At 53.3% G+C, this 17,233-nt stretch overlaps 1 protein-coding gene across 1 annotated transcript in view; it reads right to left on the bottom strand.

Annotated features, from left to right (window-relative positions):
- Positions 1-216: 216 nt before the first annotated feature.
- LMNTD2 (lamin tail domain containing 2) overlaps positions 217-17,233 on the bottom strand; it is a 58,649-nt gene continuing 41,632 nt past the window's right edge. The window contains exons 9-15 of the mRNA XM_074998555.1: positions 14,811-14,931; positions 13,670-13,865; positions 11,539-11,658; positions 6,264-6,472; positions 4,718-4,866; positions 2,550-2,653; positions 217-363 (exon numbers count right to left, since the gene is read on the bottom strand). Of these exons, the coding sequence (XP_074854656.1) occupies positions 217-363; positions 2,550-2,653; positions 4,718-4,866; positions 6,264-6,472; positions 11,539-11,658; positions 13,670-13,865; positions 14,811-14,931 (1,046 nt within the window). The remainder of the gene's footprint in view (positions 364-2,549; positions 2,654-4,717; positions 4,867-6,263; positions 6,473-11,538; positions 11,659-13,669; positions 13,866-14,810; positions 14,932-17,233) is intronic.

Raw genomic sequence — 17,233 nt, 5'->3', positions numbered from 1 at the left:
CAGTGATCTTTCCTCCAATGTCCTGATTTTGCTGTCTGTGGAGTTCTCAAGTGATAAATCACAGCCACTGTAGGCAGCACATCCTTTCAAGACAACCACCCCACCCATCATTGACTCTTCTCTAGCTGAAACAAGCCAAGCAGCAGTACAGGCATTAGAGCAGCATGGTATTTATTTAAGAACCTGTGCAAGCTTCCTGTGTCATCTATTAAATCATTATCGAGCAGGACAGTATCTCCTAAGATGCATGTCAGTGGTGGTAGGTAGGTAAGTCATGTACTTGAAACCGTATTTAGATCGAGCGCTCTTCTGTCCTATCAGTGCCACTGTAGGAATTGTTGTATCTAGAGTAGTTTTGAAGACCTGAAAAGCAAAGTTAGCATAAGTATTAGGCATGTTATGGGGTACTGTCACATTGCCCTTCTCTGCTGTGATAGAGGCCCAGGATGCAGCATGGCCTGAGGACAGATTCTTCCACATGGACACACCAGGAGGCTTTCAAAACATCCAGTTCAGCATGCTGATATCACAGAGTTGTTATTTTAATGTCAGGGAGGCACACATAGACATTGTTGCCCATCTTACCTGTGGTCCTCTTCTTCTCAGCTTATGGCTACAGTCCCCTTAAGTGGATGTCAGGAGCAGACTGTCTGGAGTTCCGGGGTGGGGGTGGGGTGCGATTTCTGGGGGTAACGCACTTAGTCTTTGACTGAACCCACAAATGGCTATGCTCACAGTGTCAGAGGAAACAGATGAATGACCCTCCCACACCCAGCTCTCACACATCTCTTTGAAATGGCATATCTCACAGGAGGGGGAGCATTGTTGTCCCCAGTTTAGATGGAGAAACTGAGGTAGGTGAAATGACTTACCCAGGACACGGCAAAGCTGCTGACTCCTAGGGGCCTATGCTGCCTCCTTCCATATGTGGTATAGTTAACGTTTCTCTCCCTGGGAAAATGGTAATTACTTCTAGAGTGGGGTAAAGGGAGCTCAGCTGACAGTAAGTTCAATTCGTGGCTGTTGGGCTTAATAGACAGTTTTCTGTCACTGGCCTGACCTCCATCCTCAGCCTGCAATACCTCCTTCCCCAGGGGCCTGGCCTCCTGAATATAACATGCAAGCATATCTACAATGGGGTTAAGCGTGTGATGATCCTTGCAGCATAGCATAACACCAGCAAGAATGGAACAGCAGGAAGGGCAGTTACAAGAGGAAATGTGATCACAGCCTGACACAAAGGAAGATCAGTGGTCTCATCCCTACTGCTAGTGGCTACTGCATCAAAGTGGGAGAGAAGTGCTGTAAAAGGATCAGTCCCAGCTTCCAGGGCTAGTGCAATGAACAGGCTGCTACACATCAGGGCAGAGCTGCAGGGTCAGAATCTGCCCTGGGTTTCAGCTAATGTCGGACAGCCTTCACTTTTATAAGTGCTGACACAAAAGAAAAACATGTCTAGGGCCTAGTCTTATCTATCTACTAAAAAGTGCTGAGTGTGGCAGGTGGTGTGGGGGGTGTCATTGGGATGTAATAGAAATGGGATTTGTTATGGATTTCTCTGTGTATGTTTCACTGAATTTCAGCTGTCTCCACTTCCAGGCTGATGTGACCAGTTTAAAATGCTAGTAACCGCAGGTGGGCCCTTCAATCTTGTAACGGGGCAGGAATGGACAGGAACTGCTGATTCCTTTAAGAGCTTTCAGTTATTGTTTGCTGCCACATTATTATTTCCAGTCTCAGCAGGAGAGCAGGGGAAAGAACCACACCCCCTCCAGCTGTCAGTAAGTCAACACTTTCCAGAGGAATTTTCCGCCAGACCGCTGAGGCTCCTCAGGACACATGCTGTCCGCTGAGAGTCTGTTCCTTTCCCTCCTGAGCACATTAACAACAACCCTTTCCTTCCTGACACCTTTCCTCATTAGGATGCCTTCATTACACACTGCTTCATCCTGGCTGCTTGTCTGCTGCTGGCAGGCCTGCATGTTCTGGGACTAAGGCCTGGGCTGGTGCTGTCACAGATAACAGACATATTGCACCCTCCTTTGCACCTTGCTGCAATGTATTAACAGCTGCTGCATCTTTCTGCGGGTGCTCTGTTAATCAGCTGGGCAGCATTTGAATCTCTCCTGAGCAGCTGGACAAGCGCACAGCTGACCGGGAACGCTGCCTCCAGCCAAGTGTCTCGAGAGGCTCTTATCATTGTGTCCCTTGAGAAGGAAGCAGCATCAAACCTGGAGGCCCATGATCTGACAGCAGAGTTTGCAGCAAGGAGGTCTGGGGAGGTGGATTTCAGAAGATAAGTGGGGGGGATCAGTGAGGTTTTTTTCATTATAGAAACTTAATTATAAAAAAGAGTTACAATATAACAATGATGATTATACAGCAGGGCATTCTCGATATTTAACCTGCAACCAGCAGGTGCCCTTGAAGTTCACTGTAACCAGATTTCATCTGTATAAAAAATGTTAAATTGGAGGTCCCCATACAGGTGACTTACCCCAGGCTCCACACCCCTTCAGGGAGGTGGCCAGGGCTAGGGAGTTACTTACTCTGGATTTTGGCGCTGCAGTTGTGGGCTGCCTTCCCCAAGGAGCAAAATCTTTCTCTTCCTCCTCCTCACTGAATGAAAATGCACCTATCTCCTTGACTGCCCCTGATGAGAGAACCCAAAAAACACATTCAGTGGTACCAAAAGCGTCCACCAAACCCTGGCCCTAGCATGCCAGGCACTGAGCGCACACCCAGGAAGCAGGAGCAGCAAGAGCCAGCCAAGCAGTTGCGACTTTCCAAGGCGGGATGAGCCAGGGTCTCCGGACAACTCCACCCATTAGCCCCAGGTCCACACAAGGGTGGAAACACTGACTGGTGCCAAATGACTGGCCAACAGCAGGTGTTCAGCTGCTTGCTATGTGCCGCTGCCAGCACAGCCTCCTTGTTTTCTGGGGAGCGGGAGGACCTCCGTGTGCTGTCCCCTCCTCAAACGCCCAGTGACCAGTGGGAAGTTGTGGGGGCTGTGCCTGCAGGCAACCGCACATGAAGAACTAGCCCTGCCACCTAGGAGCCGCTGCCACAGGGGGATGCCCCAGGTAAGTGCTGCACCCCCTCTTCTCAAAAGCCTTTCCACACCCCACCCCACCCCTCCCAGAGCCCCCACCCCTTCCTCACCTCCTCCTGCCCTCCCCCCATTCCCTTCAGACCTCCCTACTCCCAGAGCCTCTATCTCCCACCCCTGTCCACACCCTCACCCCTACCCCAGCCAACAGACTGACCCAGCCCCCTCACACCCACATTCCCCCTACAGCCCAACCCTTCACCACCTCAAGCATCCAAACTTCCAGATGTTGCACTGCAGTCCCCTGCCCCAGCCCAGAATCGGCACCCAGCCCCCATGCTCCCTGCCAGAATCTGCCCCTCTCCCCCAGCCAAACTCCCTCTCAGAGCTTTAGGCAGGTGCGGTGGGGTGCGGGGGCACAGGCACTGTGCATTCTGGGCACCACCAAGGTTTCGGCACATCTCCTGCCCCCATTGTGCAGTGCCATGTGCTTTGATGTAATACATCCGCTAGGGCTCATTTGTAACCAGGTGAAGGGAAACGAGGCCAGGCTCGCCAGCTGGGCCATGCACAGCCTACCAGGGCTGCACCAGGGATGACCCCCTGCCATTCCTGGGGGACAGAGGGAGAGTCCTGCAGCTGGCAGCTGGCAGGGGGCGCAGGGCGGGGGTGCCCACGGGAGGATTAGGCTCGGTAGTTGGTGGACGTGCTCAGGGGCTAGGGAAGGGCAGTCCCTTTCCCCGTGCGAGCCAGCTGTTCAGCCTCTGTAAGCATGCGGCGTGCAGGGGAAGTCAGTGGCACTATGGCACTTACCACCTTGGACCCTCTTGCTGCGTATGGCCATTTACTCCTGCCAGTCCAGCCTGCAGTGTGCCTCCTGCTGGGCCCTACTGTGGGTAAGGGGTGATTGTACCTTCCAGACCTGGGGCAATGCGTAGGGAGTCACATGCTCCCCCACGCTCTGGGCAGAAGCAGCAAGGGGCCTGCCAGCAGCCAGTGGGGGACACGTGGAAGGACTGGGTGCCCACAGCAGGAGTCTGCCCCCCACTCGCACCCACAGGAGTGAGGCACATGCAGCAATGCAGCCCCAGCTTTATGTGCTCTCCTGGTCCCCTCCTGCAAGGGCAGGTGGGACAGCCCCCACATTCCCTGGCAGCACATGGAAGAATGCGGACAGTGGAGCAGGGCAAGCCAGGGCTGGGTTGTTCCCATTGCTGCTGGTGAGAAGGGAGGTGCAGACCCCTGCTGCCACTGTCAGCCCCTGGCCCCACTAGTCCCCTGGGGTGCCTTGGTGTGGGCAGAGCAGGGAGGGGGTTGAACTGCCCCTTCGCTAGGCTGGGGGAAGATCACGTGGCCAGTGGCTCCCTGGTTCTCCTTCATCATTCCCCCTCGATTCCAGATGGTGGCCAGGGCATGGCGTTCTGGGCAGAGGAAACGCAGGCTGGGAGCCACAAACGGGCCCTTTGCAGACAGCTCTGGGGACTGCGGAACATTTTCACAGCTACTTGGTTCACTGCATGTGCCCCCATCTCAAACTGCTTTGTTTAAAATCACCTTAATCCAGGGCAGAGGCTGAGCCCTGGGTGAATTGCTCTGCAAGTCAGTGCTGGACCAACTGCGCTGTTTAGTAGCTAACTATTTTGTAGCTTAGGCAGCTCAGCGCACCTGACAGGGGAGGTAAGTTCTGGTCTGAGAAGGAAACGATCTTGTGAACAGTCTCTCTAGGTGCAGGGTTGATTTTTCTCCTGCCACTCTTCAAAGGGTCACCCACACCCTTGCTGTTTGCAGAGCCAATAGGAAAGTGCTTCTTGTCCCTGTGAGGAGAAACGGGACCCATGCCCACATCAGCAGGTACACTGGTTCGGTGTCAGTCACCTGTCACTAACATGCTCTGGGGTCCTGCCTTTTTCCTGTGAACAGCCCATAATGCACCTGGCCAGTTGTTCAATACTGACTGTGGGAGACACCCTTCCTATCTGCCCCAAGCCAGCTCCTGAAGCACAACTTTCCATTACCCACACCCACGCCAGTACAAGTGTCACCACTACACAGTGTTCCCTGTCAGCTGAGCATTTGTGTGACTGCCCAGGAGAGATTCAGGTGCTGCCCAGCTGAGTAGGAGAGTGCCCACAGCCACCCACAGTGGGCAGCAAGTCTTTCTGTTGGTGGTGCACATCCACACAGACCTTGGGGCATACAACAAAATGTATTTTGCCCTGGATGGAAAAAAATAGAGGGAACCCTGCAGCTACAACTCAGCTCTGATATCTTGGCCCTTTGGGGGTGCCTCACACTCTTGGCTCAGTGAACTCCCTGTTGGCCACACTTGGCTTAGCTGCTGCCTCTTCGGACTTCCCAGGTTCCTTTATGCTACCCACTGCTGTTACAGCCTTCTCCCAGCCCCAACTCCTAATGCAAGGACTAAATAGCAGCTACAGATGAGATATTAGTGAACCCAGAAAAGCCTCCAGAGGAGCAGTTTTCCAACCCTGTGTCAGGACCCCTTGGAATGGCGTCACCAAGGCTGGCTTAGGCTTGCTAGGCCCTGGGGCTGAAGCCCAAATCCCACTGCCCAATGCTGAAGCCAAAGCTTGAGAGCTTCAGCCCTGGGTAGCAGAGTTCCAGTTACAGGCCCCCTGCCTGGGCTTGAAGGCCTTGAGCTTCTGCTTTGGGCATTGGGCTCAGGCTTCAGCCCCCTTCTGATGTCATGAGGTAATTTCTGTTGTCAGGAGGTCACGGTGCAATGGCATTTGAGAACTACTGCTCTAGAGGGTCAGCGGTGCCCCTCTTGCTGCTGACTTTCAGCTCTTCTGCACCTGCACTTGGGGCAAGAAGTGGGTAGCTTTGCAAAGGCAGCTTTAAGGCACCTCTTGTGCTTTCCACGTTCTGGGGCCAGGTAGCAGCATCCCCAACCCCAGGAGTATGCGAGAGCTCTTCAGCATGTGCTTGGCTTCCAGTGGCCTTGTGTGAGCGGTGAGAGCAAGAGACTAGCCACAGCATAGCACGCTCCATCCATACGCCAGCCTGGCCTACCTCCAACCGGCCCTCCCCACTGGGGCTTGGGAGCAGGGCTGGTGCAGGGCTCTTATCACAGTGATGCCCCCTGCAGGGATGGGGTAAAGGAGCTTGCATGTGACTGGGCATCGGGCCCCTAGAGCCAGGCCTGGGATGGGAGCTTTGCTGAGCGTTTCACTCCAGCCAGGGTCTTTACCTTTCCCTCTGCAGGACAGCCGGTGGCCTGCTGGTGCTCCCCCTGCATGGAGCTGCAGGAATCCATTGCGGATCCCTCTGGGGCAGAGGCTCTTCCACTTTCTCCCCTTCTTCAGTGAGTGGAAACTTGTCTACTGAAAGGTCTGTGTTATCAGCATAGGCATCTGCGGCTGCTGTGAGTCTGTGAGGGGCTGTGTACTGGGAGAGAGTCTCGGGCAGGGCGAGGGGAGGAAAGGCAAGAGAGGGTTATTCTCCATTTCCCACTCTCCCTTTGTTCTCCTTCTCCCCGCTCAGTCTGGCCGCTCCAGGGGCTGGATTTACGCTGGCTTGGTGCTTGTCACGCCCACGCCCCCCACTGCTGCCTGACACTGAATCGCTGCCCCAGAGGAGCGCTAAACAGCCCACCCTCACACAACCGACTCCAGGGAGGGAAGAAAATAGGACTCCTGAGGCTGGCTTGGCTCTGTTGGGGAAGAGTGGCTGCTAACTGCGGAAAGCCCAGCAGAGCGCTGCAGCCCCGGGGCAGCGGTGAGCCTCAGGGAAGTGCTGTGGTGGGGAGGTGCCACAGAGGAATGCAGTGTTTGGGGTGCATTGAGGAAAGCCCTAGAACACTGTGAACACCTGCAGATTCCAGGGGCTGTCTTCCCACCTCCTGGAGCCAGATGGATGCTGTGCAGCCCAGACGGCGCTCCCGAGGAGGCTCAAGGCCAGCGGACAGCAACAAGGAGACATGAGCGCAAAAAGGCTGCTGCCAAGCTCCGGGCTCAATCTGCCCTGCTTCTCAGCTTGGACCCCAGTGCTACCCATACTCAGCCACAAGGTGGCAGCTTTCCTGGGAAGGTGATTGCACAGGCAGCTGGGCGGTGTGCCTGGCACTGCGCAAGTGTAGCAGGGAAACCCTGAGCAGAGAGAGAGAAGCTGGGAAATTACCAGTCAAAAGCCTTTTGCTCATGGAAAAGCCACTTATACAGCCTGGTGCTCCCCCCCCCGCCCCCAACAGCCAACAGTCAGACATGCCAGAATGCTGGACAGAGACAGCTTTACTCATGCAGCAGGGGCTGTGTGCATCAACCCCACTGGCAGCTGAGACACACTGCAGAGTGCATATCTCCTGGAAGCTCAGTGTCATGGGGCAGAGGAGCCCACTTCCTAGACTCAGAATAATCTTCATCATCATCCTCTCTTTCCCTCCTCTGGAATGCTCTACTCTTCTAGGTCACCCGTATCTAGCTCTGTTCATTGGGCACCAGCCATGGCTGCAGGCATCACACCACACAACCACATCCACTTGCACAGTCCTCAGTCTAACTAACAGGCTCCCCTACAGAAATACACCAACACAGACCCCCCAGCCTGACCGCTCATCCCATTCCCTGTTCCCAAATTTCACAAACTCCTCTCGGGCATACCAGGCAGGAGAGTCAATTTTAGAGAACACTCCACTAGCCACTCCCTCTATTCCAGGAGCTGCCATTCCAAGGCCTGCCTTGGCTGCAGCTGCAGCATGGGTGGGGACAGGGTTCCCGGTAAGCAGAGCGCTTGGGCAGCTGCCCAGGAGAGATTCAGGTGCCCACAGCCTCCCACAGCATGCATTTCTATTGATGGTGCACACCACACTTTTATTCCACCCAGGGATGATAAAAATTAGAGGGAACCCTGGTGGGGAGAGAGGGACTCTCAGTTCACCAGGACCCAAACCATTTCGGTAGTTACAGAGTCAGCTCAGCTGCAAAACTCTCCCTGGAAGAAGTGGTTTACTTTCAAAGAAGCTGTGTCTACACTGCTATGTTTCTGTTGAAAGAAGCTCTTCAGAAAGAATATGCAAATGAGGTGCCAGATATATAAATCTGCATTTCATCTGCATTTTTGATTTCCCTCATTTGCATTCCTCTTTTGAAAGAGGAGTGCAAGTGTAGATGCAGCCCAATTGTGAGTAGCTTCACAGAGCTACCACACCACTCCCTGGTTCCCTGGAAGGGTAATGTCTCCACCTGCTACCACTGAACTGCTTCCTGCCTTGCAGTAGGAGTACAAATGCACTGTGGTGATGGCCGTGGGGCAGAACTGCAGGTGTGCTTCGCCTGACTTCTCTGCCATGTTGGGAGTGAGGAAGCATCCCAAGGATGGTGACTGCTCCATGCTAGCTGTAACATGCACATTTTCTGAGGTACTCCTGTGCCACACATCTTTCCTACCTGCTCAAAAACTTTGTTCACTTGATGCCTAATCCCCTTCTGGAATGCCCTGTGCAACACACTCAAACCTTTGCAAGCCAGGAAATACCAGCCCCCAGAGTCTGAGCCCCAGGTGTGCACAAAGCCTTATAAGAACCATAAAATATTGTCATGTGATTTTTGGGGCACAGGGGAGGCTGTATCTCAGGACCCTTTAACTCAAATTCTCCCCAGTTGGGACCACAGACTAGAACTGCACAGAAGACAGAAATTCCATTTAGCAAAAGATTTCTAGGTCTGTCTTTCAAAGCAAAAAAGCAGTCCAGTAGCAATTTAAAGACTAACAAAATAATGAGTTAGGTGATGAGCTTTTGTGGGACAGACCCACTTCTTCAGATCCTAGCCTTACCAGAACAGACTCAATATAATGGTATGGCTAGAAGTGGGTCTCTCCCATGAAAGCTCATCACCTAACTCATTATTTTGTTTTTGTTTTGATAGAATACAGACTAACACAGACTCTCTGTCACTAGGTTTGTCTTTGTTCTGCTTCAGAAGAAAATACACACAGTGCAACTTTCTTGATGTTCCAATTAACTTTTAAATTTTATATTACGTGTGGCCAGGTATCCCTTGCTGCTGCCCCTGACTGTAGGGTCTAGGCTGCAGCTACCTCTACTGTCCTGGTCAGTTAGCAGTCTTCTTCCCTCCTCTAGCCCCAGCCAGGGAAGCTCAGCCACTCCTCTCTCCCCAGCTCCCTTACAAGCACCTTCTCATCTCCTCAGCTGTTTTTTATTTTCACCTCACAAGGGCTCCCCCAAACTCCTCTACCTCCTCTCTCACACTTTCCCCTGCCCTGGTCACCTGGGCTGCTTTCAAGCCAGCTTCAGTCAGATCAGCTGGCTCTCATTAATTGATTGCTTGCCACCTCCACCTGGGACCTTAATTAGCTTTTTCTGCCCTTCCCCTTGCCCAGGCTGAGTCCTGAGCTTCCTTTCACTCAGACTCTGCTGGCCTGATCCTGTTACGTACAATATAACACAAACCAAAAACTATTTGAAATGAAAAGTTTTCAAAATGAAAAATTGGAACACTGTGATCTGAAAATGTCAAGATGAGACATTTCAACATTGTCAAAGCTTTGGTCCTGTTTTTTTTCCTGACTCAAAGTGTCTCAGCTTGGCTAGAACACCATTATCCTGAAGTGAAGCCTGTGCTGACATTTTTTTGACCAGCTCCACTCCAAATCCCACATGCTGTACAGAAATTTTGGAGAGCATTGGAGACAGCATGTGGATTACAGTGTTCTTCGTAAAATGGGCTGTTAACCAGTCTCCACCTCAACAGTTGCAGTGGCACCACCCACAATAACTTCTGGCACTAATGGGAACACTCAGTCAGCTGCTCTGGAGTAATTGGTATTTGTTTAACGTACAGAATAATCACTGTCCTTATTAAATGTAAATTACACGTGTGTTCAGGAATTTTAACGGGTAGCATTACCACACACAAAATGCCCTGACTAATTGGATACAAGGGGAAGTGGCTAATAAGCTGCTGTACAAGGCTGCAGAGGCCTTTGTCCGTAATTAGTGATTCTGTCGGCCTGCGGATGAGCCCGACAGATGGGGGAGTGTCACGGAGGCAGCCCTGTGGAGCACTCACTCCCCTCACTTCCGCAGAAGCACCAAGTGATTGCTCCTGTGCAGACTAGAATCGATGGGGCTTGTTCAGCACAATGAGGGCAGAGTTAGCTTCATGGCAGGCAGACAAAGTGCTGTGTGAAACACACACTGGCCTCTGGTCCCAAGAGTTCCCCAGGGGCTGGCTGCTCCCAGCATCTGACTTTTACCATCTGTTTTCCTGCTGTCCTGGTTGCGTGCACATCTTGGACTGAAATGTGGCCCCAGGGAGGACTGTGCAGGTACCTCCAGATTCACTAGACGCACTACGTTACATTGCCGAGGGGGTTCCATATAACCCAGCACCACCCTCCACCATGCAACCACAACCGTCATCCTGGCTCAGTGTGAGGGCAGGCTCTGGGGTAGCAGTGGGGAGCAAGCCAACTCTGCAGAGGCAGCTCCTGTCGGCTGGGGCTGGGCCCAGCTCCCCCTCTGGGCATTGGGAGTTGGTGCAAGGAGTCACAGAATGCCGCTTGGGCTAGGCCAGGCCACCCCTTCATCATGACTCCAGGCACCAGGTCACAGTGTGCAGAGCGGGAGCCAGCCCCAGCTGTGCAGGACAGGAGCCACTGCTGCAGAATGAACGTGGTCCACCTGTGCCTTGCCTCTACCAGGGCCCTGGCTCTCACACTGGAAGCAGAAGGGTCACTGCAATAGGACAAGCCAATGGAATGGGCCGACCCCATTACAACTACAGTACAGAGCAGGCCCCACAAGGCGGGGGACTTTCCCCTTCTCAGAGCAGCCCCTCAGGCTTTCTGCAAGTCCCTCCTTGTTCTGGGGCAAAAGGAGCCAGAGGTGGTGCTAACCCAATGGGGCCATAAGCAGCAATATGTGTCCCCCCACAAACACACACAAACAAGTGAACAGGGCCCTCCATGAGCTGCTCTGGGCTCCAGGCAATTGCTTAGTTTGCTTCTGCCTAGGGCCAGCTTGGAGAGGAGCCCTTTATAAACCCAGTCGCATTTCCCAGCATGCTTTGTTAAGACCTCAGCCTTTGACACTGGCTGCTGTGAGGACTGTACTGCCCAGCAAGCCCTGAGCTAGGGGAAGGAGCGGGGAGAGCCTGCCCAGGCTGGCCATGGAACACAAGTCCTGAAAGCAGAGTCAGAGCCTGGATTTTTAACCCAGGGCCCAAGCTGCCTGTGCAGAATCACTCCTTACGTGTTATCCCAGCGCTGGCACCACAAGCAGGTCATTAGCAGGGACACACAGATATGTGTTGAATGGACGCAGGGGGAAGGATCGTATCTCTAGCTGACCCACACAGTCTGCCTTGCAGCCACCTGGTAAAGTTCCCAGGAGGTGACCCGCCCGTTGGGGCCATCAGCCACATGCTACTGCTCAGTCTGATATGGGTGTACAAAGTAATACAGCACTGTGCTCGTGCTCTGGCATCGCCCAAAGGGCAGCTCACCTGGCCCTTCGCATTGCTGAGGACTGTGGTGCATTCTGGGCCTGTTCTGAAATACTGCTGGGCCCTCAGTGTCACGTATGCCGGCTTTTTATGCACACGTTCAGCTCCCGTGGCCCACACCTAAAAATCAAGGCAGATTATTATGGCTGGTTATTTGTTTTAGTAGCGTGCCAGGGACCTTAAGGCACCATTGCGCTCGGTGCTGTACAAACACAGAGCAAAAAGACAGACCCTGCCCCAAAGTGCTAACGATCAGGTGAACATATCTTGCCCCCAGGAGAGGGAATTATGGCTGTGCAGCTGCCGGAGCTGGCTCTGTATTGCTTATGCCAGCACACCCCCTTCCATTAAAGCCGTGCCTGGCATTGCTATAGCTCCTATTATTTGAGGGCTTTCTTATACTGCCCTGATGTTAGTTCATGCCAGGAGGGCAGCTTGCAGAGCAAGCTTCTTGTCAGCAGAAACACAGGGGCAGGATTGCACCTGAGGCACACAACACTCTTGTGCGGTAGGTACAGTTGTTTCCATTTCACAGATGGGTAAAGAGAGACCCCAAGAAATGATTCACCCAAAATCACATAGTGAGCAGTGGTGAAGCTCAGGGCAGAATTAACTCGTCTGAGTCCCTGGAGCTATAAGATTTTGTGGACCGCACAGACTGCAGGGTGGACCCAAAACTGAAGAGTTCATTGTGTGGGAGGGGGCTGCAGGCTGAGGTGAGTGGGAGGGGGTGAGATCTCTGTCTAGGGTGTGGTTCTGGGCTGTGGCTGGGGATGAGGCATTTGGGATATGGGAGGGGGCTCCAGGCTGGGGCCAAGGGGTTTGGTGCACAGGAGTGGGCTCAGAGCAGGAGGCTGAGGTGTGGGATCTGGGCAGTAGTTAGGGTGTTGGACAGTTGGTGTGTGGGAGGGGACTCAGGGCTGGGGCAGAAGCTTGAAGTGCAGGGCACTTACCTGGGGCAGCTGCTGCTTGGTGTGTGAAGGGGGAAGAGATGGCTCTGCACGGCCTGTGCTAATCTACAGGCACTGCCCCCCAACAGTTCCTTTGGCCTCCATTCCCACCCAATGGAAGCTGCAGGGCCAGGGCCTCACGGCAAGGGAAGCAGCACCATGAGGACAGACCTTCCAGGTGCTCACGGCAATGCGGCTCATGGGGAGTGTGCAGAGCTGCCCTTCACCCCCTGCCCCCAACTCTAGGAAGAGAGGGCCTAGAACACAGAGGCTTTAGGAGCTGCCACCAGAGGTCCCCTTATCCTGGGACCCTGGTGGGGTTCAGGCCTGAGGTGTTAAGGTTGCTCAGAAGGGGCTAATTAACCCAGCACGCTGCAGCTGGGGGAAGATACAGGCTTGACTGAATGGACCCTGTTTGGCCATGAGTAGGCGGGGCTTGTATAATGCCAGGAAGCGAGAGGGTCTCTTGGGGCCTAGTGAGGAGGGGAAGAAGCTCAGAGCCTGAGCTCTGGGGCTCTGACCCTGAGGGAAGGGGTTTGCTCCCGGGGTGGTAGAGGAAGCTGTGGGGGGTGGTGCAGGAAGAGGCTCAGGGAAATGACAGCAGGGTTGAAATGGTGCAGATCTGGGTTGCAGACTGTAGGGTCTCTGGATTGGAACCAAGAGTACTGGGTGGGGCAGGTCCCTACCAGCTGCTGGGACAGTGGCAGTGGCTTGAATTGGCAGACTGCCTGGAGAGGTACCCTGGCTACTAGGCTGGTGAGACTTTGTTACCCAGGCGGGAGAAAACTGTTCTGTACAGGGGCTGGCGGAAGGCCCTAGCCACAGAGAAGAGGCTGCGCTGCGCGCCTAGGGAGCAAGAGGAGCTGTGGTGTGAGTGAGTCGAGGAAAGGAGTGTCTGCCTGGGCAGAGCTGATCCTCAGAGGCAGCCAGGAGATGATGCCCCAGCAGTGAGTACCTGTTATGAGCCCTTGTGCCACATTTGTATTTGCCCTCCATAGGAGGTACCCTTGGGGGTCATTTATCACCCTGTTATGGGCACTTTATGCCCCACAGGTGTCTGCAGGGGTCTTAATGTAACAGAGAATGGAGCCCCTGGCTTCTGGTTTTCTTATTCACTCAGATCTTGCCTTTCTGGCCACTGAGCCGGCAGTGTGTCATGTCCACAACAGGCCCCTGCTTACTGTGATGTGATGCAGTGCAGGCAGGGTGGTGTCTTGGGGGAAGCGGTATATGGACACCGGGTACCCTCCAATCCACTGCTGGATGATGAAGCCACTCAGGTCCACATCTTGGTCCAATGAGGTATTGAGGATGCGAACAAACTTGCCCTCCCGATTCACGGTGACAATGTTTAGGATTCCTGTGTCCCCAGGAGCCCTGGGGGTGGGGCAAAAATCGAAGGAAGCACCTATGAGTCTAAACAGAATGTATCAAAGGGAGAAGGAGGACAGGCCTAGAAGACAAGATGAGCGAGAGTGTCAGCTAGCGCTGTCCTCATTTACATTTCTTCTGCGAGGGGATAAAATTCAATAAGTGCAAATTACAAATTACACTTAGAACAATCAGTCCTACACATACAAAATAGGAACTAACCGCCTAGGAAGAAGAACTGCACAATGGGGTCCAGGGGTTATAGTGGGCCACAATGTAAATATGTCAAACTCCGCAAATGTCATTCTGGGATGTATTAGCAAGCACCCTTCTAAGGAAGACACGAAAAGTAATTCTTCCATTCCACTCTGCATTGGTAAGGCCTCAGTTGGAATATTGGGTCCAGTTCTGGGCCCCACATTGCAGGAAAAGTGTGAACAGTTTGGAAAAAGTCCAGAGGAGAGTCTCAAAATAATCAAGAGACTAGAAAGCATGACCTGTGAGGGAAGACTGAAAAAATTGGGTTTGGATTGTCTGAAGAAGACTGAAGGGGGACATAACCATTTTCAAGTGCATAAAAGGTAATACAAGGAGCAGGGCAAAAAAGGGTTCTTGTTTATTTGTTGGCTTGTGCTTAAAGATTATGGCTTACACTGCAGCAAGGGAGGTTTAGGCTGTGCATTAGGAAAATCTTCCTGTCCGATTAGTTAACCACTGGGTCAAATTGCCTAAGGAGGTTCTGTAACTGAAGTTTTTTTAAGAGCAGGATAGACAAATACCCATCATGCGTGGTCTAGTTATTATGTAGTCCTGTCCTGAGGTCAGGGGACTGGACCAGCTAACCTACTGAGGTCTCTTCCACTCCTATGCGTCTTTGCTTCTTCCTGCATTGCAACTGCCTGACAGCAGCTGCCTGTGTTTGTGTCGAATGGTTCAGGTACCAGCACTCACCTTTCATGTTCTTCTCCTTTGCTCAGACCTGAGGGTACTGTAGATGTCTTGCGAATGCCAGTCCCACTGAGACGGGTGTGAGCAAAATGGCGCAGGTCCTGGAACTGGTCTGTCTTCAGACCTAGGGTTTTTAAAAGGAAGAGAGACACACTCAAAAGGAGGGCACAGCTATTGAACATTAGAATGAGCTAACGTAACCCGCTGGAAGGGGAACCCATGCGGGAGGTCAGCCTGCCCAGCTCTCCTCGGAGGTAGAATTGGTTTCAAATAACATCCAGTTTTAACAACAAATAACATGTGTTTTGTTGGACTCACAGATTCTAAGGCTAGAACGGACAATTACCATCCGCTAGTGTGACTGGTTGCATAACAAAGGCCATTGGATTCTAGTCAGTGATTCTCGCAGTAACGTGGTTGAACTAGTGTGTACCTTTAGAAAGATGTTCAGTGTTGATCTGAAGTCTCCAAGTGATGGCAAATTGACCAGGTCTCCTGATCAGTTGTCTTCATAGTTAATCCCCCTCCTTGTTAACAGTGCACCTTGTTCCCAGCCTCAGCAGGCTTAAAGGTTGCTTTAGGTACTGACCTTGCAGTGTGGTGCTGGATGCAGTGCTGTGCTCTGCTGTGCTGTGCTGTACAAGAGCTGTCCTCAGGTGAGCTCTCTGCAATATGCCTACCTGCCTTTGCTGGAAGCAAATGCTCTGATGGTGTTTTGCCAAAGGCCTAAGGCTGATGTCCTGGCCAGCACCCCCTCTCCTAGGAGTGACCCTTATTCAGTGCCTGTGCAGGGGCTATGAAACCCAAGTCACTTGTGGCTATTCGAATAGCTGTCCAAAATCCCAGGAGCTCTTAGAAGAGAGGAAAGAATGGTGCCATGTGCTCTGACTAACTTCCCTGCACACTGATCTCCTCCTGGGAGTAGGGAGGACCCCAGCACACCTTCACTGTGCTTCATTGGTTCCAGCCTGGGGCCCTTAACAAGGCAGGCTGTGGAATCCAAAGCTGCAAGTGAGCTGTTGCTGAGGGCACGGTTTCCTGTTCAGTCCCTACAGCCTCTAACTGGCCAGAGTGCCCCAGGTTCCATTGCAAGCAGCAGTCCTGCACCAGCAGGGCCAGCGCTAGCGAGGCAGTTCTGTTTCTGGGTACGTCTGTGTTTGGAGCTGGAGATGCAGTTGCACCAGAGAGTGAGCAGCCTAAAACTAGCAAGGGGAGGTGATGTGCATGGTGGGAGAGGCTTGCTCCGCAGTGTCCGATATGGTCACCACTCACCACATGTGGTGAATCAGCTCTGGAGCTGCATGTGGCTCATGAAGCCTTTAAATGAGGCTCCTTGTGGAGCCACAAGTGAGTGCTGCCTGTTCACACACATGCCCCACCCCGATGGGAGAAGCACATGGCGGCCCAGGCTTGATGGTGGCTTCTCCAGCCCCACTGGCTCCAGCAGTGGTGGCTCTGGTGAGTTGCCAGCATTTATTTAGAGGTGGGGGTGGGGAAAGCCTGTGGCGAATATAGGAAGACAACAACCACAAATGTGACGATCTTTCAATTCCCATTGGACATCACTGTGCCAGCTCCTCTGAATACATGCCTAGTATCTCTGGGCATGCATGCAGTTGCCAGCCCCTCCTGGCACTTGCAATGTCATCGTGATAAGAGCCTCACAGGAGTATCTCCTGGAGCTGTAGGCAGACACTTTGGCTACGTCTACACATGAACGCTACATTGAAATAGCCTATTTCAATGTAGCGACATCGAAATAGCCTATTTCGATAAATAACGTCTACACGTCCTCCAGGGCTGGTGCCATCGACGTTCAACGTCGACGTTGGGCAGCACCACATCGAAATAGACGCTGCGAGGGAACGTCTACATGCCAAAGTAGCACACATCGAAATAGTGGTGCCAGGAACAGCTGCAGACAGGGTCACAGGGCGGACTAGCGCTTCCGGGGCAACAGCTAGCCGCTCCCTTAAAGGGCCTCCCCCAGACACACTCAGCCTGCACAGCATGTGGTCTGCAGAGCCATAGGCATGCACACCTCGAGCGATGCAGTCATGGACCCCCAGCAGCAGCAGCAGCAGCAGCAGCCGCCAGAGGTCCACCCAGCTGCCCCGTAGGAGCAGTGCTCACCCTGCTCAATGCCATGCAGGAGGCAGCTGATCACATCCTAGCCACAGAGGAGGAGCTGCCCGCAGGGGAGGAGGAAGCAACCCCCAACCCTGCAGCACCCTACCCCCCCCTCACCTCACACGCCGCCGGCTGTGGAGCTACCCCACCAGCACCGACTGGTGGGAGTGGCTGGTGCTCGGAGAGTGGGACGACGACCGCTGGCTCCAGAACTTTCGCATGAGCCGGCAGACATTTCTGGAGCTATGCCAGTGGCTCACCCCCGCACTGAGGCACCAGGACACCTTCATGCGGCA

The sequence above is a fragment of the Carettochelys insculpta genome, chromosome 6 (genome assembly GCF_033958435.1).
Source record: "Carettochelys insculpta isolate YL-2023 chromosome 6, ASM3395843v1, whole genome shotgun sequence".
In the NCBI taxonomy this organism is placed as follows: domain Eukaryota; kingdom Metazoa; phylum Chordata; order Testudines; family Carettochelyidae; genus Carettochelys; species Carettochelys insculpta.
The sequence above is the reverse complement of the archived record's forward strand: the minus strand, read 5'-3'. Positions and strand labels throughout refer to the sequence as shown.